The sequence below is a fragment of the Heterodontus francisci genome, chromosome 2, assembly GCF_036365525.1.
Source record: "Heterodontus francisci isolate sHetFra1 chromosome 2, sHetFra1.hap1, whole genome shotgun sequence".
NCBI lineage: Eukaryota > Metazoa > Chordata > Chondrichthyes > Heterodontiformes > Heterodontidae > Heterodontus > Heterodontus francisci.
The window spans coordinates 159,504,503-159,530,142 of record NC_090372.1 but is presented as its reverse complement, the minus strand read 5'-3'; the positions used below and the strand labels follow the sequence as shown (position 1 = coordinate 159,530,142).

The following is a 25,640-nucleotide window of genomic DNA, read 5'->3' as shown; positions in this document are numbered from 1 at the left end:
GCAGAATTGTATTCAACCACAATCTGTAACCTCATGGCCCGGCATATCCCCCACTCTACCATTACCATCAAGCCAGGAGACCAACCCTGGTTCAATGTAGAATGCAGGAGGGCATTCCAGGAGCAGCACCAGGCATACCTCAAAATGAGGTGTCAACCTGCTGAAGCTACAACACAGGACTATCTGCGTGCCAAACTGCGTAAGCAGCATGCGATAGACAGAGCTAAGCGATCCCATAACCAACGGATCAGATCGAAGCTCTGCAGTCCTGCCACATCCAGCCGTGAATGGTGGTGGACAATTAAACAACTGACTGGAGGAGGTGGCTCCACAAATATCCCCATCCTCAGTGATGGGGGAGCCCAGCACATCAGTGCGAAAGATAAGGCTGAAGCATTTGCAACAATCTTCTGCCAGAAGTGCCGAGTTGATGATCCATCTCGGCCTCCTCCTGAAGTCCCCAGCATCACAGATGCCAGACTTCAGCCAATTCGATTCACTCCACGTGATATCAAGCAACGACTGAAGGCACTGGATACTGCAAAAGCTATGGGCCCGGACAATATTCCGGCAATAGTACTGAAGACCTGTGCTCCAGAACTTGCCACGCCCCTAGCCAAGCTGTTCCAGTACAGCTACAACACTGGCATCTACCCTGCAATGTACACAAAAAGCAGGACAAGTCCAACCCGGCCAATTACCGCCCCATTAGCCTACTCTCAATCATCAGTAAAGTGATGGAAGGTGTCATCAACAGTGCGATCAAGCGGCACTTGCTTAGCAATAACCTGCTCAGTGACGCTCAGTTTGGGTTCCGCCAGGGCCACTCAGCTCCTGACCTCATTACAGCCTTGGTTCAAACATGGACAAAAGAGCTGAGCTCAAGAGGTGAGGTGAGAGTGACTGCCCTTGACATCAAGGCAGCATTTGACCGAGGATGGCATCAAGGAGCCCTAGTAAAACTGAGGGAACAGCCCTTGTAAAACAATGGGAATCAGGGGGAAAACCCTCCGCTGGCTGCAGTCATACCTAGTGCAAAGGAAGATGGTTGTGGTTGTTGGAGGTCAATCATCTGAGCTCCAGGACATCACTGCAGGAGTTCCTCAGGGTAGGGTCCTAGGCCCAACCATCTTCAGCTGCTTCATCAAAGACCTTCCTTCAATCATAAGGTCAGAAGTGGGGATGTTCGCTGATGATTGCACAATGTTCAGCACCATTCGTGACTCCTCAGATACTGAAGCAGTCTGTGTAGAAATGCAGCAAGACTTGGACAATATCCAGGCTTGGGCTGATAAGTGGTAAGTAACATTCGTGCCACACAAGTGCCAGGCAATGACCATCTCCAAAAAGAGAGAAACTAACCATCTCCCCTTGACATTCAACAGCATTACCATCGCTGAATCCCCCACTAGCAACATCCTAGGGGCTACCATTGACCAGAAACTGAACTGGAGAAGCCCTATAAATACTGTGGCTACAAGAGCAGGTCAGAGGCTAGGAATCCTGAGGCGAGTAACTCACCTCCTGACTCCCCAAAGCCTGTCCACCATCTACAAGGCACAAGTCAGGAGTGTGATGGAATACTCTCCACTTGCCTGGATGTGTGCAGCTCCAACAACACTCAAGAAGCTTGACACCATCCAGGACAAAGCAACTCGCTTGATTGGCACCCCATCTACAAACATTCACTCCCTCCACCACCGACGCACAGTGGCAGCAGTGTCTACCATCTACAAGATGCACCGCAGCAATGCACCAAGGCTCCTTAGACAGCACCTTCAAAACCCACAACCTCTATCAACTAGAAGGACAAGGACAGCAAATGCATGGGAACACCACCACCTGAAAGTTCCCCTCCAAGTCACACACCATCCTGACTTGGAACTATATCGCCGTTCCTTCACTGTTGCTGGGTAAAACTCCTGGAACTCCCTTCCTAACAGCACTGTGGGTATACTTACCCCAAATGGACTGCAGCGGTTCAAGAAGGCAGCTCACCACCACCTTCTCTAGGGCAATTAGGGATGGGCAATAAATGCTGGCCTGGCCAGTGTCGCCATATCCCATGAATGAATAAAAAAAAGTTAGTTGGTAAGTTATCCCAGCCCATTTTAATTCCCACCTGCCCTTTTTTTGGAAGGGTTAAAATGACCTCTTCTAAAGAGTTCGCTCTCCTCAGATACTGTCCATCCCCCATTAAAAATCACCATAATTACCCCATACTAAAAATAGCTACGCTAGACCTCTCTGTCCTTGCAAACTACTGCTCCATCTATAACTTCACTCCCCCCTCAAAAATGTGTTACCTCCCAAATCAGTGCTAATCTTTCATGCAAATCCATGTTTGAATCTCTTTATCAGGTTTCCATCACTGCCATAGCACCGAAATGGCCCTAACAAAGTCAGAAATGAAATCCTTTGTGACTGCAGCTATAACTGTGGTGCATTATCTCTACTCATTCTCTGTAATCTCTCTGTAGCCTTTAAAATGGGGACAGACCATCCTTCTCCAATGCCTTTCCTCCATATTCCTGCTCAGTGGGATTGTTCCTTCTTGGTTCTGCTCTTACCTGTCTTATTTCAGCTAGAGAAACACCAGTAATGGCTTCAGTAATAGCTTCTCTTGCTAGCTGTGCACTGTTACCTCCTTAGCCCCCTAAAGTTCCATCCTTAGCCCCACCCTCTTCCTCATCTGGATGCTGCCCTTGGCAACATCATGCACTGTCAAGGGTCAACCTCCACATCTACACTGCTGACACATAGCTCTGCCTCTTCACTACGTGCCTCGACCCCTCCATTGCTTCTGCATTATTAGACTGCTTGTCCAATATACAGTCATGGATGAGCTGCAATTTTCTTCAGTTAAACAATGGAAAGACTGCAATTTTTGTCTTTGGTTGCCACCATAAACTCCATACCTTCGTCACTGATCCCATATTCCTCCCCAGTAATTGTCTAGACTGTACCAGACTGGTCACAGTCTCAGCATGCTATTTGACTTCGAGCCAAGTTTCTGACTCCTTAATTTTCCATTACCAAGACGGCATACATCTACCTCCATAACATGGCCCACCTCCAGCCCTGCCTCAGGTCACAGGCGCTGAAACCCTCATCATGCTTTTCACCTTCTGACTCAACAACTCCAATGCTCACCTGTCCAGCCTCTCACCCTGCATGCTCCCTAAATATTAGCTCATGCCACACCAGATCTTGTTCCTCTATCTTCCCTGTTTTTGCTGAACTCTATTAGTTCCCGGTTCCTCAATACCTGAAATTGAAAATTCTTCTGGCTCTTGTTTCTGCCTGAAGCAAAAATCAAGAAGTAAGTACTCTGTAACATTAATCAGGACCAGAGGGGACCCCTGGACTAGTTTTGATTGCCTAGAGGGGTCAGAGAAAGTATCGAGAACGAGAGGGCACAGATTGAAAGTAATTGGCAAAAGAAGCAAAAGTGACATGAGGAAAAACTTTTTCATGTAGTGAGTGTTTAAGGTCTGGAATGCACTGCTTGAGTGTGGTGGAGGCAGGTTCAATCGAGGCATTCAAAAGGGAATTGAATAGTTATGTGAAAAGGAAGAATGTGCAGGGTTACGGTGAGAAGGTGGGGAAGTGGCACAAGTTGAATTGCTCATGTTGAGAGCCGGTGCAGACACAAAGGGCTGAATGGCCTCTTTCTGTGCTGTAACAATTTTCTATGTTATTCTATGATTTTGTGAGAGGTTCTATATAAATGCAAGTTGCTCTCATTTTTTGTTCACTAGTATAAATGTAATAATTCATTCTTAGTCACAAAAGAACTTTAGGCATGTTAAAGCTCAGTAATTAAAGTGATCCACTGTTAACTGCAAATCTATTTTGAAGTACTTGATAGTCTGAAATGATATATCATTGCATTTACTGCACATACTTAAATACTTGTACATTACACAATGATTTACAGTATCATACAGGTCTCAGTTGCAACTACTGACACCGCCCCTCTCAGACCACAGGAGCTGTTTTTCCCTTTTCCTCATCAAGCAGCCACAGACTCCAAGCTGCTGGGCTGAATGAATGAGCTGTGCAGAAATTACTTTTGATATTAGATCCCAGTAAAATCAACACTTCTAAAGAATATGGCTTTAAAAATGGATTCTAACATTTTGCTTTATTTTTGCAAAACACTAGCATTTCTTTGGGAATCAAATCACTTGCTGTTAGTAATCCTTTACTGAACTTGTGTTTCCAACTCATTCTCTCACAGGCCTGTGTTTCATCCTTAAGAAAGACACTCAGCAATGTTTTGTAAGTATAAAGAAACAAACAAAATTTAAATATACATACTTAAAAAAATATTGAGTTGTCCCTTAAACTAATGAGAAATGTAATATAACTGAACTTATGGACTGCACAGTCCATATTTCTTAACATTGAACTTAGCAACTTACAGCATATCATTTTGAGAATCTTGATTCTGGTTGAATTTTTGGCTCTACTTGCACATACCTGGGGCAGGCTAGTTGGACCTAATTGCCTTTTCCTGCTGTTAAAGATTCTTGTTCTTTATTTATGTTACTCTTACCTAATTTGTTGCTAATGTAATGCATAACTGCTTCTTGACCCAGTGCGTCAGAGAAGCCACAAGAAGTAATGCTCATTTTGATCCAGTGTTTGCAAATGACCCAAACAACATACAAAAATGGAAGATATGCCATCCTTGAGATATAGTGAAAACAGAATGAATAAGTTCAACATGATCTCACATTCAGAACAAAACCTAAGCCAAGGAGCATTAACTCTTACTAGGTATAATTCTGTGGATGCAAAAACACTGAACTACAGAGGATCTACCTTTTATAAATAACAATGACACTTCCAAATTATGTGATTAAATATTGAAAATGTCAAATCATGTCATCAGATCTCCAGGAATATGACTAACCAGAATTGACAATCCTCGTATATCTCACAGCCGTTCTGGAGAAAAACTTTATGGAGATGATTTTTGGCACTGAATGGTAGGTCATGGATCTTCAGCTGCAATTGCTCTATACACAGGGCGGCACAGTGGCGCAGTGGTTAGCACCACAGCTCCAGCGACCAGGGTTCGATTCTGGGTACTGCCTGTGTGGAGTTTGCAAGTTCTCCCTGTGAACGTGTGGGTTTTCGCTGGGTGCTCCGGTTTCCTCCCACAGCCAAAGACTTGCAGGTTGATAGGTAAATTGACCATTATAAATTGCCCCTAGTATAGGTAGGTGGTAGGGGAATTGAGGGAAGATGGGGATGTGAGAGGGTAATGGGATTAATGTAGGATTAGTCTCAATGGTGGTTGATGGTTGGCACTGACTTGGTGGGCCAAAGGGCCTGTTTCAGTGCTGTATCTCTAAATAAATAAACAGCATGTTAGCAATTTAGAGTTCAGATGCTTTCCCATAGGGAAAATTGGATAGTTATTTTGGGGCTGCCTCACTTTTTGTAACTTTAGGTTAAAGAACTGTGATTACAAATGTCTAAATTAAATCAGAAGTAAAAAGAAAAGGAATATGGTCACTGCAAAAGTGGGCACAGATTCTTGTGATAACTGAACAATCTCCTGATTTTTAATCACAAACTTGAAACTTTTAAATAAATATTTTGTATGACTATCTTATGATCTTTCTGCTCTGGAGTACTGCAGAATTTTTCACAAACATCAGTATTAGCCTAATGTTAGTTTATATGAAGCTAAACAAATAAGATCATTTATGAGATAGGAAAAGTAGCCAAAGAGTTTCCAGACCATGAAAATTTGCATTCAACCCTGCATCACATAAGCTAGTTAAAACTTTATTTCATCCAAATGCAGTTACATAATAAAATGCACACGTTCGTTAGTCTGAATTGATAAAGAATCTAAGCAGATATTCTAACTACCTCCCAATAAACAGTATGAAATATACTATACTTTCAATAAATTGCATTCATAAAACCAACCTTTTTTGTGTTATTAGACAATATTTGCTATAGTGATTGTTCCATAATATATCAGAAGAGATAAGATGAATAAGTCAGATGTAAAGATCCAGTAGCAACAAGAGAGCTGCCTCTTAGAAATGAAAGTGGAGTGTAGTACAGAATAAGTGCTCTGCTGATTGTTGACAAATTTATATATATGACAAAATCTCATTAGTAATTCATGCAGAAAGAAGCAAACTGTGGATACTTATTCAACTGATGAACATACAAATTTCTAAATGCACAGAGGTAAAACAAACCATTATTAAGATATATAGTGTATTTGGTCAAGATTTGTATTATTTAATTTGCAATGATACTGTTGATTATTTCATATTGCATAAATATAGAAGTGCATACATATTCGTAGACACCAGCAGCAGTGGTGGGAATAAAAGAGAGTGGGGGAAAAGCACTGACCTGATCAGAGACACCAGCAGCGGTGACAGAGGATAACAGTGAGAGAGCAGTGGAACAGTGCAGACTTGATCAAAGACAAAAGCAGTGGTGGCAGGAATAAAAGGGAGAGAGAGAGAGTGCAGGGAACAGTGCGGACCTGATCAGAGAAACCAGCAGCGGCAGCAGAGGATATAAGAGAGAGGGAGAGAGAGAGCAGGGGAACAAAGCGGATCCTTGATAGGGTGTAGAGGAGATTTACCAGAATGATTCCAGGGATGAGGGATTTTAGTCACAAGGTTAGTTTGGAGAAGCTGGGGTTGTTCCCCTTTGAGCAAAGGAGATTTGATTGAAGTGTACAAGATTCTGGCAGGCTTAGATAAGGTACACGAAGAAAAGCTGTTCCCATTAGTTACCAGGACAATGGGACACAGATTAAAGGTTTTGAGAAGGAGATACTGGGGGATGTGAGAAAGAACTTTTTTTTAACTGGTTTGTGTTAATGACCTGGAACTTGCTGCCTACGAGGGTGGTGGAAGCGGAGACTATGAATAATTTCAAAAGGAAATTGGGTGGGTACTTGTGGGAAATAAACTTGCAGGGCTACAGGGATAGAGTGGGATGATGGAACTGATTGGATTGCTCTACAGAGAGCTGGCATGGACTCGATGGGCCAAATGGTCACCTGCTGTGCTCTAGGACTCTAAATATACTTTTCTAAATACATTGTTCATTCTGATATAAGCTGGTGTAAGAAAATGTGTAAACCCTAATCAGTTTAAGCCAGATCATTTTGTGATTGTTATTTAAGTTCATCCAAAATTAGGTTTTTATTTTATAGATTATTGCACATACAATTAATAATTAACTACTTCTTGTATTACCTTTAGAAAGGTTTGAACCCAAATTCGAGATCGAACCTTCAGCACTGCACTCTGCCCTCTTCCCAGTCGATCAACATTGCAAACTATTTTTGTACAATCAATGTTGCTGCAATTCTGCAAAAATAAAGGGATCAATGATAAGAAACTCTACTGTGATGCAATTTAACTGGTCTTCACACAGTTCTTCAATTTCTTTCCCCGCAGGCAATCATAAATCTAAAAAGAAACTCAAAACAGGGCCTTGCATGTAATTCTTGCAAAATGTGTTTTTTATTTATCTTATCAAAAAGAAGGCCTGTAAACATTTTTGTGGTGATCCCCGCACCCCCAACTAATTTTACATCATGTCATTCTGCTGCTTGATGTGGTGAACTGCTGCGTGCGTGTATGTAAATGACACTGTTGAAGATCAGCATTTTTCAGCCACAGCTATTAATTGATTAATAAGACAAGGTCAGTAACTGTTTAGCAGGACTGATTCATTAAGATATATTGTTCAAGTGGTTCACAGACTTTCTGTATTTGCCTACGAAACAGTATTTCAAAAGTAATTCATTATGCAACGCACTGAAAAAATTTTCAAGATGGTAAGGTGTGAAATAAATGCAAACATCAGTTGCAAATCACTAAGTTACAGCAGACTGTGGCAAGCATCATGCCAGTTCTCTAATGAAATCAATGTGGCAGGCTTCAGCTTGATGCCTCAGGTAATCTCTATGTATTCACCACACCGCATCCTGTGATTGTCTTTAAACAAAAGGACAAACATTGACAACAGGAATCATTTTTCTGAAACTTAAGGCACTTTTTTCGATTAGATACAAACATGGATAAAGTTAGAGATGGAAGGTAATTTTTCTGAGAACTTGCAGATGGCACAGATATGGTTTGGAAAATTGGGCACGTGACCAACTCGCAGGCTACCCCATTTCCCAATGGTTCATTTTGGGACAAAAACTGATACAAGCTTCCAGCTTGCATGGCTTCATTTCAATGTCTAAGTCATGTGTTTAAAAGTCTCATGGCAAATGTTGTGGCTTCAGGCGAGGCTCTGTCTACACCATGAGTTTCTTCCATAAAAACTGGGCTTATTTAAAATCCTAGACCTAGCCTATACAGGTAGGCCTCATAAAGTGAGATGGTGGTTTATGTTTCAGGTAAAAGTGGTGTTTTCAAATTCCTCCTGAAGCATTTTACTTCATGCAATTTAGCATCTTTTCCCCTTGTGAACCTTTGTTTCATTATTCTAGGTTGCTGCCGGTATTTAAGTTCCACCAAACAAATAGGCAAAGGGTAGTCCTTTGTCGAGGAATAATGAAACCTGAAGCATTTTAGCCACACCTGTCACTAACCTGGCAGCTGCATTTATAGACCCACCACCTGCAAGTTCCCCTCCAAGTCACACAGCATTCTAACTTGGAAATATATCGCCATTCTTTCACTGCCACTGGGTCAAAATCCTGCAACTCCCATCCTAACAGCACTGTTGGTGTACCTACACCCCAAGGATTGCAGCGGTTCAAGAAGGCAGCTCACCACCACCTTCTCAAGGGTAATTAGGGATGGGCAATAAATGCTGGCCTAGCCAGCGACACCCACATCCCGCGAACGAATAAAAAAACCCTTCCACCCATACCTGGACATGTTAGAGGAAACCTGTCATATCATCTCTGCTTCTATACAATGACATGCAGACCCCAAAATGGATTAGAAACTCCTCTTCAAACATAAGTGAAGTTTACTAAAGCATGTAGCTTTCATCCGATTTACCCCAGGAGATATCTGCAACAACAGCTGTTAGATTGTTGGGAGTTCTTTTAAATAGAGCTCCAATCAATGAGAAGGAGATAGATGAGCAAATTTGTCAGCAAATTTCAAAGACTTGTAACAAAAATAGAATAGTAATTGTAATGTAGTGTTGTGGTGACTTCATCTTTAAGAAACTGTGGCCTGAATTTTACACCACCCCAGCGAGACAGATGTTGGTGGGGCGGGGGGGGGGGGGGGGGGGGGGTGCGAGGTGGTGTGGTGGGGGTGGCATAAAATTGAGTGGGAGGCTCCAGGAGGCCTTCCCGACCTGCTCCCGCCTCTGCCCCACTTTATGTGGGCCGGGAATAGTGAGAAATGGGCCTTCCACCCCAGGCCTACCAATCCATGGGGATTTTACCTGTGGCAAACAGGCTTCCAGGAGACCTGAAAGGCTGCCCAGTGAAAGCTGGTGGCCTCTCAGTGCCCCGCGGGTGGGCCCTGACAAACAGGCACAGGGTGCCCGATTGAGGGCTGTCCCCGCTTCCCCAACCACCCCCAGGACCCGAGACGCTCCCCTCTTCCCACCACACGACCACCTTGCCTCGCCGGGGCGTGACAGATCATGCCGGCGAAGCAACCCTAACTTACCTGTAGTCCTAGCTCCATGTCATACAGTCATAGAGTCACAGAGTTATACAGCACAAAAACAGGCCCTTTGGCCCATCTATATAAAAGCAAAATACAGTAGATGCTGGAAATCTGAAATAAAAACAAGAATTGTTGGAAATACTCAGCAGGTCCGGCAGCATCTGTGGAGAGAGAAGCAGAGTTAATGTTTCAGGTCAGTGACCCTCATCAGAACTGGCAGAGCCAGAAATGAAATAGGTTTTAAGCAAGTAAAGCGGGGGGTGGGGAAAGAGATAACAAAAGAGGTGTTGATAGGACAAGGTCACAGAGAATAACTGACCAGAAGGTCATGGAGCAAAGGCAAACGATATGTTAATGGTGCGGTGAAAGACAAAGCGTTAGTACAGAGAGGGTGTTAATTGACAGAAAACTGAACAGCCTGGCCCCAAGCACAAACATGAAAAAAACAGTGGGTAGGCACTGCAGAACCAAACTAAGATAAAATAAACACATAAAAAAGAAAAAAGAACTAAAAGGAAAAATAAAAAGGGGGGCCCGTCATGCTCTGAAATGATTGAACTCAATGTTCAGTCTAACGTGCCTAATCGGTAAATGAGATGTTGTTCCTCAAGCCTGCATTGATGTTCACTGGAATCCCAGGACTGAGATGTGGGCATGAGAGCAGGGGGAAGTGTTGAAATGGCCAGCAACCGGAAGCTCAGGGTCATGCTTTCGGACTGAACGGAGGTATTCCACAAAGCTGTCACCCAGTCTGCGTTTGGTCTCCCCAATGTAGAGCAGATCACATTGTGAGCAGCGAATACAGTATACACAACTGAAAGAAGTACAAGTAAATCGCTTTTGGGGCCTTGGATAGTGAGGACAGGAGTTAAATGGGCAGGTATTACACCTCCTGCGATTGCAGAGGAAGGTGCCGTGGGAAGGGAACGACGTTGTGGGGGCCTTGGAGGAGTGGACCAAGGTGTCGCAGAGGGAATGATCCCTTCGGAATGCTAACAGGGGAGGGAAGGCGAAGATGTGTTTGGAAGTGGCATCATGCTGGAGGTGGCGGAAATGGCAGTGGATGATCCTTTGGATGTGGAGGCTGGTGGGGTGGAAAGTGAGGACCAGGGGAACCCTGTCATGGTTCTGGGGGGGGGGGGGGGAGGGGAAGGGGTGGCGTCCGTGCTGGCCATCAAGCACCTATCTATTCTAATCCAATTTTTCAGCACTTGGCTCGTAACCTTGTATGCTATGGCGTTTCAAATGCTCAGCTAAATACTTCTTAAATGTTGTGAGGGTTCCTGTCTCTACCAACCCTTCAGACAGTGTGTTCCAGATTCCAACCACCCTCTGGCTGAAAATGTTTTTCCGCAAATCCCCTCTAAACCTCCTGCCCCTTACCTTAAATCTATGCCCCCTGGTTATTGACACCTCCGATAAAGGAAAAAGTTTCTTCCTATCTACCCTATCTATGCCCCTCATAATTCTGTATACCTCAATCAGGTCCCCCCTCAGCCTTCTCTGCTCTAAGAAAAACAATCCGAGCCTATCCAGTCTCTCTTCATAGCTGAAATGCTCCAGCTCAGCCAACATCCTGGTGAATCTCCTCTGCACCCTCTCCAGTGCAATCACATTCTTCCGATAGTGTGGCGACCAGAATTGTACACAGTACTCCAGCTGTGGCCTAACTTGCGTTTTGTCCAGGTCCATCGGTTGGGCTGTAGTCCCAGCAGCGCCACCACGAGCGGTGGCCACTGCTGGGACTATGAGCTGCCAGCCCGATGATTGGTCAGCAGCTCAATGAGGCGGGACTTCCTCCCTCAAGTGGGTGGAAGTCCTCCCTCGGAATAATTAAAGCCCGGGCTCCCATAAAATGCGGGATGGATCCCCGGGCCGGGCGGATGCGTGTTCACCACCGACTTTTATGTCGGTGGCCAGCTCCTGTCCACCCAACATAAAATCCAGCCCCGTATCTTTAAGAGATCAGACCACTGATGCACCTTATGACACCATCAGACATATATGAGGAGACACCATTTTGACTCACTTAGCACATGGCTTTACAGAGGGCAGACCCACACCAGCGAGGAAAGACCTGTATCTGAAATCATGCAATCTAGATAATTAAGACAATAAATAGTGTTTTTGTTGAATCCATATATAAAGCCTATGGTTGTCATTTAAAGAAGACTGAAGAACAAAGCACAACACTATTATTTCTGGCGACGTGGAGAAAAAAAGGGAACTTAAGAAAAGATAAGCACAGAGGCTCCAAGGCCATAAAGCAAACACAGACAAAACATTTGTTGAGAGAAAAACAGGACTGGATCAGAGAAAAAACCTGGGCTGGAACAGAGTGAAAACCTGAGCTGGAATAGGGAAAAGGTTTTACATGTATGCAGAAATAAGGAAAATAAACCTGATGCAGACAAAAATTAATTATTGATGGGGTGAAAACCTGAACACACTAACCATTAAAAAACAAACATTTTTATGAGATGGCAAACCACACAAACAACCCAGGAAATACAGAAGACTTGCATTGAGGATACCAGATTTAAAAAAACGATCACCAGGTGTGCCAGTCTTTCCAGCCTTTATAGAAACAGACAGCAAACCAGGGTCATGCTCGAGTAAATGGCTAGCAAGATTCAAATGTTTAATGGTGGCACTCAATATCAATACACCCTGAAGAAAGACAGCGTTACTCCTACACTATGCTGGACAAAAAGTCAACAATATCTTCGATACACTCAGAGATACTGGAACCGACGATGATGATGATGCAGTAAAGAATGCTCTAACAAGATATTTTCAACCGAGGGCAAATCCTCACTCAAATTTTATGTTTTCATGCAAACAAAACAAAATAAGTATGAGATCCTTGACCACAATGTGACGAGACTCAGAAGTCTGAGCCAGAATTTCAACTTCACGGACATGACAAAGAAATCATCTCCCAAATCATTTTGATCTGCCAATCACCAAGACTAAGAAGGCAAGCTCTTAGAGAGCGCGAATTGTTAACCTGCAAAAGCTACTCAATATTGGGAGAACACTGGAAGTCAGTGAAAGACAAGTCAAAGTCTTAGAAGTGAAAGAGGCAAATAACATAGGACCAGAATCTCCTGAGGCCTGGTCAGGGTCGTCAACAGAATCTGTGAACACCACAAGAGGAAGGTTTTAAGAAACACACCAAATACAAGGGCACATAGGAAACCTAGAGAAAGGTCCGAGGCACATCATGGAAGACCAAGACAGAGATTACAGTTACCTCACGTTTGAACATGCAATCATTGCAGTGGTGCATATCCTCACTACAAAACTTGTCCTGCGAAAGTAAAGAAGTGAAAAGTGGGACATTTCACAAGAGTATACTGATCAAAGCCTGCAGAGACAGTAATAGAGTTAATTGCCAGAAGGAAGATTACATTTTCACAGCAGACGAGAAGATTTTTGTTGCTTACATCCATAGTAGCAGCATGAAACAGCTAGCTTTAACTGTTGCTCAAAATTTTGGGATACATAAATTGCTATTATGCAGTAGCAACATGTGTCCTGTTCACCACTAACAGGATGCTGCTATCAAGCCAAAAAGAGGTCCTGTCTATCACACAAATGAGTAATGTGATATATGAATTTCAAAGCCAGTGTGATGCTAGGTATATAGACCGTACATCCCAAAGACTGGCGGATCGAATCAAACAACATGTCCCTTCCGCTTTCGCAACGGGCAAGGTACAGGCTGTACCCAACCAGTTCGTGCTTGCAAAACGCAACACACAGTGTCCAACATTAGATGTGATTCCACGATTGGACAACATTAGCTAAATAATCCTCAGTGTGCTACGAATTTACGCTGATAATCAATTTAAGATTGTCAGTAGGGCTCACAGTGTGGTGCATTTGCGCATACTGGAAACTACATATATTAATACACAGGGCCCTGTTCTTTGCAGACAGAAAGAACATGTACAAACATTGTGCCTATTGCAGCTGAACAAAATAAATGACAGCCATTTGCTAGTTTATTCCTCAGGGCAATGCCTTGACCAATCAGAGTCAAGCTGCCTTGTTTAAATTTCAAACGAAGCTTGGCAGTTAACTGTCAGTCACCGTAAACTGGTGCATTCTCCATGGCAGCGCCTCTGCCAATCAGAGTTCACTTGCCAAACAATCAGCACTCTCTTCTCATGCAGTATAAGTTGTTGTTTTCCCTTACATTGGTTATTCTTGTGTATTATCCTGATAAGTGCAAGACGAAAAGTTTTGACAACATGTATCTATTTTCAGCAACTCTCAGGTTTTGTACTACTAAACGACTATGAGTTCTATGTTGTCGACTCAAGCAAGGGAAATCTGCTAAATTTCAAAACTGCCAGCGAATTGAAACTGATCACCGCCAATGCCATCAGAGGGTAGAACTCCCTGACGAAAGAAGACATCCTGAAGAAATATCCACAATTATTCGAAGACATTGGCAAAGTGAAGAACAAGAAAATCAAGCTCCATCTAGATGAGTCAGTCCAACCGAAACACAGAAACACAGGAGGTTTCCATTCCATACCAGAAAAGACATTGAGAAAGAATTAGACAGAAGAACCAACACCATGGCTCAGCCTAATTGTTGTGGTCCCCAAAACCACTTACGAATATGGGTGGACATGAGACAGGTCAACAAAATGATAAAATGAGAAAGGCACCCAATGCTAACACTAGATGAGATGACTGAAGACATGAATGGATCAACAATCTTTAGTATCCTAGACTTGACCGCTGGATATCACCATTTTGAGTTAGACAAATCCAGTCAATACATTATTACTTTCAGTACCTACGTTGGATTAAGAAGATACAAACGCTTAATGTTCGGAGTAAACTCAGCCTCTGTAATTTTTCCATAGGCAGTAGCAGAACTACTTCCAGGCTTGAATGTCACGAATGTCTCAGTGACATTATTGTAGATGGGAGAACACAAGTAGAACATGACAAGCACTTACAAGCAGTCTTGCATCGACTCCAGAGTAGGGAAGGAGAGAAATTTCTGATATGTTTGCAAGAGAACTTTCTTGATCAAGATATCTCCAGTCCAACAAGGAAGGCAGCAGTGTTGGAACTGCTTCTGAGAAATTAAGTAGGACAAGCGGAGTGTGTTATAATAGATCATCTCGCTAACAGTGACCACAACATAATTCAGTTTGAAGTAATTATGGAAAGAAAACAGAAAATACTGAACTGGGGAGGGCTAACTTTAGTGATTTAAAAAAAGCTCATGCACGGGTAGATTGAAACACGTAGCTGCAGGATAAACAATAACGGAGCAATGGAGGACATTCAGGTGGGACAGTTCAGGTACAAACTAAGCACATTCCTTTGAAAGGAAAAGACAGAGCATCCAAAGCTAATGGACCCTGGATGACAAAGCTAATAAAAATTAAAATAAAACAGGAAAAAGGAGGCTTATAACAAATGTCATTGATGAAGATTCAGTTAATAACCAGGAAGATTACAGAAAGTACAGGAGGAAATTGAAAAAGTTAATACTGAGTTAAAGAGAGATTGAGAAAATAGTGGTAGGCAACATTAAACTGAACCCTACAACAGTTTATAAATACAAAGTGTAAGCAGTTAGCTAGGGAAAAAGTTGGGCATATTAATGACCCAAAGGGAAATCTTCATGTAGAGGCAGAGGACATGGCTATTGCATTAAATGAGTACTTTGCATCTGTCTTCACAAAGGAAGCAGATGATGTGAAGGTTGCACAAAAGAGGAGAGGAATTATGGACAGGATAATAATAGATAGAGAAGACGTACTAAAAAGATTAGCATTACTGAAAGTTGATAAGTAACTTTGTTCAGATGGAATACATCCTAGGTTGCTGATTGTAGCAAAGGTAGAAATAGCCGAGGCATTGGTCACAATCTTTCAATTCTCATTGGATACAAGAGTAGTGCTACAAGGTTACTAATGTTATACCATTATTAAGAAAGGAGAGAGGCATAAACCAGGGAACTACAGACCAATCAGCCTAACACTGTTAGTGGGCAAGTTATTGGAAACCTTTATCAGGGACAAAATAAACTTTCATTTGTTAAAGACAAATTGTATCTGACTAACTTGATTGGATTCTGTGAGGATGCTAACACAGAAAGTTGATCATGGTAATGCATGGGGGCGGCACAGTGGCGCAGTGGTTAGCACCGCAGCCTCACAGCTCCAGGGACCCGGGTTCGATTCCGGGTACTGCCTGTGTGGAGTTTGCAAGTTCTCCCTGTGTCTGCGTGGGTTTTCTCCGGGTGCTCCGGTTTCCTCCCACAAGCCAAAGACTTGCAGGTTGATAGGTAAATTGGCCATTATAAATTGTCACTAGTATAGGTAGGTGGTAGGGAAATATAGGGACAGGTGGGGATGTTTGGTAGGAATATGGGATTAGTGTAGGATTAGTATAAATGGGTGGTTGATGTTCGGCACAGACTCGGTGGGCCGAAGGGCCTGTTTCAGTGCTGTATCTCTAATCTAATCTAATCTAAAAAAATCTAATCAGTAGATGTTGTATATATGGGCTTTCAGAAGGCATTTGACAAAGTGCCACAGAGGAGGCTTCTTAAAAAGATGGAAGCCCATGGAATTGCGGGGCGAGTGGTGGTATGGATATGAAATTGGCATAGTGACAGGAAGCAAAGGGTGATGGCGGATGGACAGTTTTCAGCCTCGGAGGTGGTTTGCAGTGGTGTTCCCCAAGGACCAGTTTTAGGTCCAAAATTCATTTTAATTTTTATAAATGATCTGGACTCCGATGTAGATAACAGTATCATAAAGTCTACAGGTGATGCAAAACTTGTCGAAGTAGTAGATAGTGGGGAGGATTGTTCTAGGTTTCAAGATGACATAGACAGGATGGTGAAATGAGTAGAAGCATGGCAGAAGGAGTTCCGTGCAGAGGGGTGTGAAGTGATGCATTTTGGGAGGACCAATATGGAAAGACAGTTTACTATAAATAGCTGTCTTTGAAAAGTATAGTTGAACAAAAATATACACAAATCCTTAACAGTGGCAGCGCCAGTTGATAAGGTGGTTAAAAAAGCATATAGTTTACTTGTGTTTGTAAACAGAAGCATAGAATATAGAAGGAAAGAGATTATGTTAGAACTTCTTAAATCTCTCATTAGGCCTCAGCTGGAATATTGTGGACAATTCTGGCACCAAACTTCAGGAAAGATGCAAGGCCTTAGAAAGGGTATACAGGAGGATTTCCAGGACACTACCAGGATTGAGGGACTTCAGCTATGAGGAGAGGTTGGAAAAGTTAGGACCTTTCTCTTTGGAATAGAGAAGGTTAAGAGGTGGCTTAATAGAGGTTTTCAACATGATGAGAGATTTTGATAGAATAGACAGAGAAAAACTATTCTCTTTGGCGAGTGGGCCAATAACTGGAGATCATTGATTTAAAGTCATTGGCAAAAGACCTAAAGGGGAAATGAGGAGAATGTTTTCACTTATAGGGTTATTAGGATCCGGAACGTTCTACCTGAAAAGGTGGTGGAAGCTGATTCCATAAATAATTTATTAAGATACCTGGACATGCACCTGACGTCCTGCAACCTGCAAGGGTATAGACCAGGTGCGGGAAGGTGGAATTAGATTGGGCGGCTAGTTTTTTTCAGCTGGCACGGACATGATGGGCTGAATGGCCTCCTTCTGTGTTGTAATTTTTCTATGGTTCTATGGGAGCTGGACAGGTACTTGAGGATGAGGAACTTATAGGGTTATGGCCAGAAAGTGGGGATATGCAACTAAACATGACTGCTCTTTCAAAGAGCCAGCACGATAAATGAATGGTATAAACATCTATGAACAGGCTTTCTGGAGTGCACACAAATATCAAGCAAGTGGCAAACACTATGCTTGAAAGGGGATTTCATCACTTTTCCTGTAGAAGAGAGGCACCACCTTTTTCTCAAGTGCAATAGCCTCACATGAGGCTGTGTGTATATCAAGGCTATTCAAAGCAACCCCACGGCTTTTTGAATGGAAAAGTATTACAATGAATCACTGTTGAAATGGCATCTGACTACAGAAAGATTAGCATGCATGTCAGTGATCATTATACAGGAAGCAGCCATGTTGCCCTTCGTAGTCCCTACATTATTTCAAAGAGAAGAACCACTGGATTTTAGGGGTACAGGGCTATATATGGCAGTTGACCATACTGAGAAACCCACTAATACCAGAAGAGCTTCATTGACCAGATGTGTCAACATCTGTTGGCTGTTCCTCAGCTGACATCTCCAGCTTTAATAAAAATGTGCGATGTAATTTACGCAGAATGAAAACTGTGTGCAAATGCTTCAGTATCTCTTAGAAGATGGGGCATTTTCCAATCTAGATTTGGTTCAGGTTTGATGGGTCCCAGAAAAGATGTGTGCAAATGTACAGGTAGGCTTTACCGTCCCCTCGCTCCTGAAACCAGCAGGTTTCTTCCTCATTTGTAGGCTTGTGTGAGATGCTGAAGTAATCACACTTGGTGACCTTCTCTATTCTGTAGGCACATGTGCTTTTTTTGACAGTGACCTTTAGCCCTAAATAACATCACCCTACTTTGATGCACCTGTTTCAGCAGCATCTCCTATTCTTTAGGATTAAAGGAACACTGCTTTTGCACCATGAAGTATGTGACTGTTTAGTAATTAGAACATTTGCTTTCTGATTTTAGATTTTTTTCCCCATTGGATTCCTGACATAAACTTGTCCATTGATATCAAGAATACATGAACACAAGAAGTAGGAGCAGGTACAGATCATATGGCCCATCGGGCCTACTCCACCATTCAATAAGATCATGGCTATCTTAGGATTCAACTCCACTTTCCCGCCAGCTCGCCATATCCCTTGATTCCCTGAGAGACCAAAAATCTGTCAATCCCAACCTTAAATATATTCAATGATGCAGCATCCACAATCCTCTGGGTTAGAGAATTCCAAAGATTCACAACCCTTTAAGTGAAGTAATTTCTCCTCATCTCAGTCCTGAATGATTGGCCCCTTCTCCTGAGACTGTGCCCCCGTGTTTTAGATTCCCCAACCAGTGGAAACAATCTCTCAGTGTCTACCCTATCCAGCCCCTTCAGAATCTTGTATGTTTCAATGAGATCGCCTCTTATTCTTCTAAACTCCAGAAAATATAGGCCCAATTTACTCAGTCTCTCATCACAGGACAACACTCTCATCCCAGGGAGCAATTTAGCGAATCTTCGCTGTATTGCCTCCAATGCAAGTATATCCTTTCCTAAATGTGGAGACCATAACTGCACACAGTATTCCAGATGTGGTTGTACCAAAACTCAGTACACTTGTAGCAAGATTTCTCTATTCCTGTACTCCAATCCCCTTGCAATAAAGGCCAACATGCCATTTGCCTTCCTAATTGCTTGATGAACCTGCATGCTGACTTTCTGCGTTCCTTGTACAAGCACACGTAAGTCTCTTTGAATATCAACACTTACCAATTTCACACCTTTTAAAAAATATTTTGCTTTTCTATTCTTACAACCAAAGTGAACAACTTCAGACTTCCCTACCTTATACTCCATTTGCTATCTTGTTGCCCACTCACTTAACTTGTCTATATCTCTTTGCAGCATCTCTGTATCCTTCCCACAGCTTACCTTCCCACCCAGCTTTGTATCATTAGCAAACTTATATACATTACTCTCTGTCTCTTCATCTAAGTCATTAATATAGGTTGCAAATAGCTGAGGCCCCAGCACTGATCATTGCGGCACTCCACTATTCACTGCCTGCCAATTTGAAAATGCCCCATTTATGCCCACTCTTTGCTTCCTGTTCATTAACTAATCCTCTATCCATTCTAATATATTACCCCCAATTCCATGAGCCCTTATCTTGCCTATTAAACTTTTGTGTGGCACCTTATCGAATGCCTTTTGGAAATCCAGGTATACTACATCTACTGGTTCCCCTTAATCTACCCTACTAGTTAGATTAGATTAGAGATACAGCACTGAAACAGGCCCTTCGGCCCACCGAGTCTGTGCCGAACATCAACCACCCATTTATACTAATCCTACACTAATCCCATATTCCTACCAAACATCCCCACCTGTCCCTATATTTCCCTACCACCTACCTATACTAGTGACAATTTATAATGGCCAATTTACCTATCAACCTGCAAGTCTTTTGGCTTGTGGGAGGAAACCGGAGCACCCGGAGAAAACCCACGCAGACACAGGGAGAACTTGCAAACTCCACACTCCATCCTCAAAAATTCTCATAAATTTGTCAAATAGGATTTCCCTTTAATAAAACCATGTTGACTTGTTCTAATCATACCGTGCTTTCTAAGTACATTGTTAAGACTTCCTTAATAATAGATTCCAGCATTTTCCCAACGACTGATGTTAGGCTAACTAGCCTGAAGTTCATGGTTTTCTCTCTCCCTCCTTTCTTGAAAAGCAGTGTAACATTTGCCAACTTCCAATCTGATGGGACCGTTCTGAATCTAAGAAATTTTGGAATATCATAGCTAGCACATCCACTATTTTTGCAACTATCTCTTTTAGAACTCTCGGGTGTAGGCCATCAGGTCCCAGGGATTTGTCAGATTTTAGTCCCTTATGTTTCTCCAACAATTTTTCTCTGCTGATATTAATTTCCTTAATTTCCTCACTCTTTTTAGCCACTAGGTTACCGTCTAATTCTGGCAAGGAACTTGTGTCTTCTACTGTGAAGACAGACACAAAATATTTGTTCAATGCCTCTGCCATTTCCTCATTCCTCACAATAATTTGTCTTGTCTCTGCTTCTAAGGGACCATTGTTTACTTTAGCTACTCTCTTCCTTTTTATATACCTATAAAAGCTCTTACAATCTATTTTTATATTACTGCTGGTTTACTCTCATGTCCTATTTTTTCTTTTTTAACAACTTTTTAGTGGCCCTTTGCTGGTTTCTAAAACACTCCCAATCCTCAGACTTGCTACTCTGTTTTTTGCAACACTGTAGGCCTCTTCTTTTAATCTATCACTGGGAAGGGGTTGGATGGCTGTGCCGGAGATTAAGTGACCAAAAAGAAAAAAAGAAAGACTTGCATTTAAATACTGCCTTTCACAATTTTGTGACATCCAAATCCGTTGTGCTTTACAGCCAATGAAGTCCTTTTGAAGTGTAGTTACAGTTGCAGTACAGGAAATGCAGCAGCCAATTTGTGCACAGTAAGCTCCCACAAACAGCAATGTAATAATGACCAGATAATCTGTTTTTGTAATATTGATTGAGGGATAAATATTGGACAGTACACCAGAAAACTCCCCTGCTCTTCAAAATAGTGCCTCGGGATCTTTTACGTCCACCTGAGGGGGCAGACGGGCTTCGATTTAACGCCATATCTGAAAGACGGCACCTTATTCCTCTCAAACACATTTTACTTTTTAAATAACCTACATGCGCTAATGGAGTTGTGCAGTTCATTCTTATTGTTATATAATATTGAGATTCAAAATAATTTGATATCTTTATTGACCCTCCTTCTGAATTCCCTAATGCCTGTCCACCATCTACAAGGCACAAGTCAGGAGTGTGATGGAATACTCTCCACTTGCCTGGATGGGTGCAGCTCCAACACCACTCAAGAAGCTCGACACCATCCAATACAAAGCAACCCGTTTGATTGGCACCCCATCCACCATCTTCAATATTCACTCCCTCTACCACTGACGCACAGTAGCAGCAGTGTGTACCATCTACAAGATGCACTGCAGCAACTCAGCAAGGCTCCTTCACAGCTCCTTCCAAATCCGCGACCTCAAAGGACAAGGGTAGCAGATGCATGGGAACACCACCACCTTGGAGAGCAAGTTGCTCTCCAAGCCATACATGATCCTGACTTGGAACTATAGCACTGTTCTTTCACTGTCACTGGGTCAAATTCCTTGAACTCTCTTCCTAACAGCACTGTGGGTGTACCTACCCCACATGGACTGCAGCGGTTTAAGAAGGCAGCTCACCACCTTCTCAAGGGCAATTAGTGATGAGCAATAAATGCTGTCCTTGTCAGGGATGCCCACATCCAGTTGAAGAATAAAAAAGATTAAGTTTATAAACTGAAAATTAGATTATTGTTAAAATTCCATTAACTAATAAACTACCATTATAACCGAACAGCAGAATGCCATTGCTGCTTATTTTGCCAGTGGTTACAATAAGATTAACTTACATTTTTAAGGGTAATTTCTGAAGCTATTAAGAGTCAAATATATATCATAATACATGCACAGGCCTCTAGAAACAACAAATAAAAACTAACCTCTGTTCTCACAGTTGTTAACCTTTTAAGTGCATAGAGTAATTGCTGTACTTCAGATACTTAGCATGCAGCTTTATAAAGAGCTATTATGTTATGTATTTATTTATAATAGTCAATATTAATACTTTAAAGATCGTTTTCAGGAAATTATATGACAAATATCTTGTGTATGTTCCAAATATACAAAAGACATTTGGCACTTAAAAGATTATCAAGGAAGCTAATTTCCAGAAATAAATTATTCATTGAACATCCATCAAGCTGATTACACTGTCCTGACTACTATCCTCACAAACAAATTACAAAAAGGCAAGTTCAGACAAAAATAAGGCAAGGTCACATCAGGAAAGGCAGATTTGCAGTGTAGCTATCATAAGTAGCTCAATCTTCTCAAGCAATTCTCCAAATCAATTAATAAAATGTACCTTCAACTGTAAAACACACACAAGGAAGTAGAAAAGCAGTCCATGTACTCTAGTGTACCTGATTTTTTAGGTCCAAGCACAGAGCCTCACCTGAAGGCCTAAAATTTAATGAGGGGGCTTTTTTTTCAATATGTAAATGAGACTGCACATTTTGGCAGCACAGCACCATTATTTGCATTCAAACCGCTTTCAGAAATCTTGGTGGGACACATAATTTACCAAATTTTCAAGCCATTTCCTGTTTTCTCCTTTTCCTTCCACTTTCAAACAACTAACCTAGTTCTACAATAACGAGAACATTACAGAAGGCCACCTAGTTAACTGCAAACTCCAGCTCGATCAACAAACAGGACAGACATGTCCATTTTCTGTATGTAGGAGCTGCCTGATATAGCAGTTCCAATAAGAAATACCAAAGAACATTGAATAAATTTTGGATTCCACTTGTATAGCCTTTAATTTGTCTTTCTGTCATTAATGTAAATTTGGTTTGTTTTAGTCCTTGCTGAAGGAAACTTCTCATTCATGAAGGGCATATGCAAGCAGTTATTCACATTTTTGGGAGGAGGTATGTGAACTTCAATATGCAAACCTTCATTTAATTGACTTAAAACATGTAAGTGGATTTTAAAACCCGAGAGGAATAGTGGTAAGAATTCGAAGAAATTGGCTGTGCTTTTTAGGATGACAGCTCGGCTGGCTTGCTAACAACGCTGGAGTCAGTAGTACTCTAGAGTACTGTTGATAATTGAGCAGCCATGCTGGCTCACTAATGGAATCTGGAGGGATAGGCTTGTCATTGAGTGTTAGGATTCTTTACAATCAGCTCCACATAATAGTACAACTCAATGGCCTAATGGGGATAGAGTGATTGCTCCATTAAAGAAGCAGGATAGGCAGCTGAAAGCTTATCACTGCACCATGCTGGTAGACCACATGCTTTTAGCTATTTAAATCCCAGCAGTACTTTTGTGCACATCTAGGGCTGGCTTTTGCCAGCCCTCGAGAGACAGGCCCGGAGGCGGGGGGGGAGGAGTTGCATAAAACGGCAAGGGAAGGCAGGGAATGGAGTACCCAGCTTGGAATTTTACCAGGGTTGGGGACGGTCGAGGATGGCCTTTCCACCCAGAGGTCAATTGAGGTCCTTATGTGGCCAATTAAGGGCCAATTAAGGGCCTCTTCCAGCCGTTACTGGTATTTTACCAGCAGCGGGTGGGGGGGGAGGGGCGGTGGACGCGGAGATGGGGAGGACTGTCCGCAACGTGGGGAGACTGTCCAGTGAAAACTGGTGACCTCCTTACAGGCTTGGGGGAGGGGGCTCCTCCTGATTAGGCATCCTGCAGCCCATGGAGGGCAGGTCTCTAGTGACAAGGGCCGCCCCCGCTGAAAGAACCTCTTCGCCGCCCTCATTAATGACTCCTTCACCCCTCTCGACGGTGCCTGCTTGAGTGGCCCCAGCGAGCCTGACCCCACTGACCTTATTTCCATGGCTTCCTCCATAGCTGCTGCTCTGGGTCTCCTGCAGTACCAGCAGTGGCCACTGCTCCTAATGGCACAGCTGAGATTCAAGAGTTGCCAGCCATCTGATTAGCAGCAGTTCTTGGAGGTGGGCTTTTCACCTTTAAATGTACGGAAGCTCTGCCTGATTGATATTGAATTCTGTCAGGGCTTCCGAAAATGGCCACGGTGGGGTTTCCCCCAGCTTTCCGGCCACTGGACAGGGTTACTGCCGTTGCCATTAAATTCAGCCACTAGAAATCCTTGGCCTCGAAATTAAATGATGCTATGCCAGTTTTTCAGGCATAAAATGGGTGCCTACACATCCAATATGGCTGGCAGGATGATGTCCTCATTATGTGTCATAACTGCGCCACCTGCCATATTGGTAAAGGCAGAAAAATACACATCCCGCACCCACATCTGAAACAAGCATTAGGCCCTTCACTTAATGCCTATTTTAGGCCCCCTTTGCAAAATCTGGTGCTCTAAATGGAACCAGCCTGGCGCTGGGCCACTGCATTCAGGAAAATGTGATCTATATGCAGCATAACCAGCAGTCCTTAAAAGGTCTGTTGAAGGTCACCACCAACAAGGTAAGTATTAAAAAAAAACCTGAATGTGGAACTGAGAGGTACACTCCTGAAATTGAAATCCTCTTCTCTAGTGAGCTGCCTGGGAACCAGCAGGTGTCTGCAACTTGCCAGGTTCATGTACATGAGGTCTGAGGCCCAACTGCAGGTGTGCCTGGGGCCTCTGCATTCAGGCACCGTGATTGTTCTCTGCCTCCAGTGCTCATCGGTGTGCTGTTCCAAACCAATTTCTAGGCCCTATTGTTTTGGCTCTGCTGACACATGCCAAAGCTTTCTGGCCCTACTGGGAAAGTATGTGCTCTCCATATTGTGCAAACAGAAACTCTTCTTCCATGGATATCACAGTAGTTTGGTTTGAAAAACCTTTGATGCTTGGTGGTGGGTTTGCACAAAAATCAGACATTTAACTGAACGAAAAAAAAAATCACCAGCAGTGACTTAAAAGAAAAGTGGAGAATAAATATTAGTTAAACATTACTTCCTAGAAGTTATGAAGCTTAACAGTTTATCAGTGAATTGAGTCTTGTGTTAAAAATTATATGTATTTAACAATGTTTTGTCATATATCAGCAGTCTACTAAAGTTTATTTCATTTTGCTGACTGTACTGTGCTGTGTTCCAAAGATTATTTGTCTTAAGGAAAATATCTTAAGAGCTATTTATTGTTACATTTTTAAAAAAGCATCAATCATTTAAAAATAAGGGGCCACCCATTTAAGACAGAGATGAGGAGAAATTGTTTCTCTCAGAGGGTCGTGCGTCTTTGGAATTCTCTTCCTCAAAAGGTGGTGGAAGCAGAGTCTTTGAATATTTTTAAGGCAGAGGTAGATAGATTCTTGATGAGCAAGGGGGTGGAAGGTTATCAGGGGTAGGCAGGAATGTGGAGTTGAGGTTACAATCAGATCAGCCATGATCTTATTGAATGGCAGAGCAAGCTCGAGGGGCCGAGTGACCTACTGCTGCTCCTAACTCGTATGTAATCGAAGAAACAAAGGGGCTGAATTTCTTGTTCCTGCACCTGGGCATATTGGATCGCCTGGGTGCAGTGAATAGAGAAAACATCGGGTGAGAAGGATCAAATGCCAGTAAGGGTGCCCAATCAATTTTCATACTTACTTTAGAAAATCTTTTCAGTGTATATTCTGGCACCATACTGACCAGTAAGA

The 25,640-nt window shown here is 42.6% G+C and overlaps 1 protein-coding gene and 1 long non-coding RNA gene across 3 annotated transcripts in view; one reads left to right on the top strand and one right to left on the bottom strand.

Annotated features, from left to right (window-relative positions):
• Nucleotides 1-4,980, top strand: part of LOC137347826 (uncharacterized) — a 69,751-nt gene extending 64,771 nt beyond the window's left edge. The window contains exons 2-3 of the long non-coding RNA XR_010969024.1: nt 4,244-4,284; nt 4,901-4,980. This is a non-coding gene — a long non-coding RNA (uncharacterized lncRNA). The remainder of the gene's footprint in view (nt 1-4,243; nt 4,285-4,900) is intronic.
• Nucleotides 1-25,640, bottom strand: part of itga8 (integrin, alpha 8) — a 239,702-nt gene that overhangs the window by 32,056 nt on the left and 182,006 nt on the right. For both annotated transcript variants that reach the window (XM_068012828.1, XM_068012819.1), the window contains exon 27: nt 7,254-7,367. In XM_068012828.1, coding sequence (XP_067868929.1) covers nt 7,254-7,367 — 114 coding nt within the window. The remainder of the gene's footprint in view (nt 1-7,253; nt 7,368-25,640) is intronic.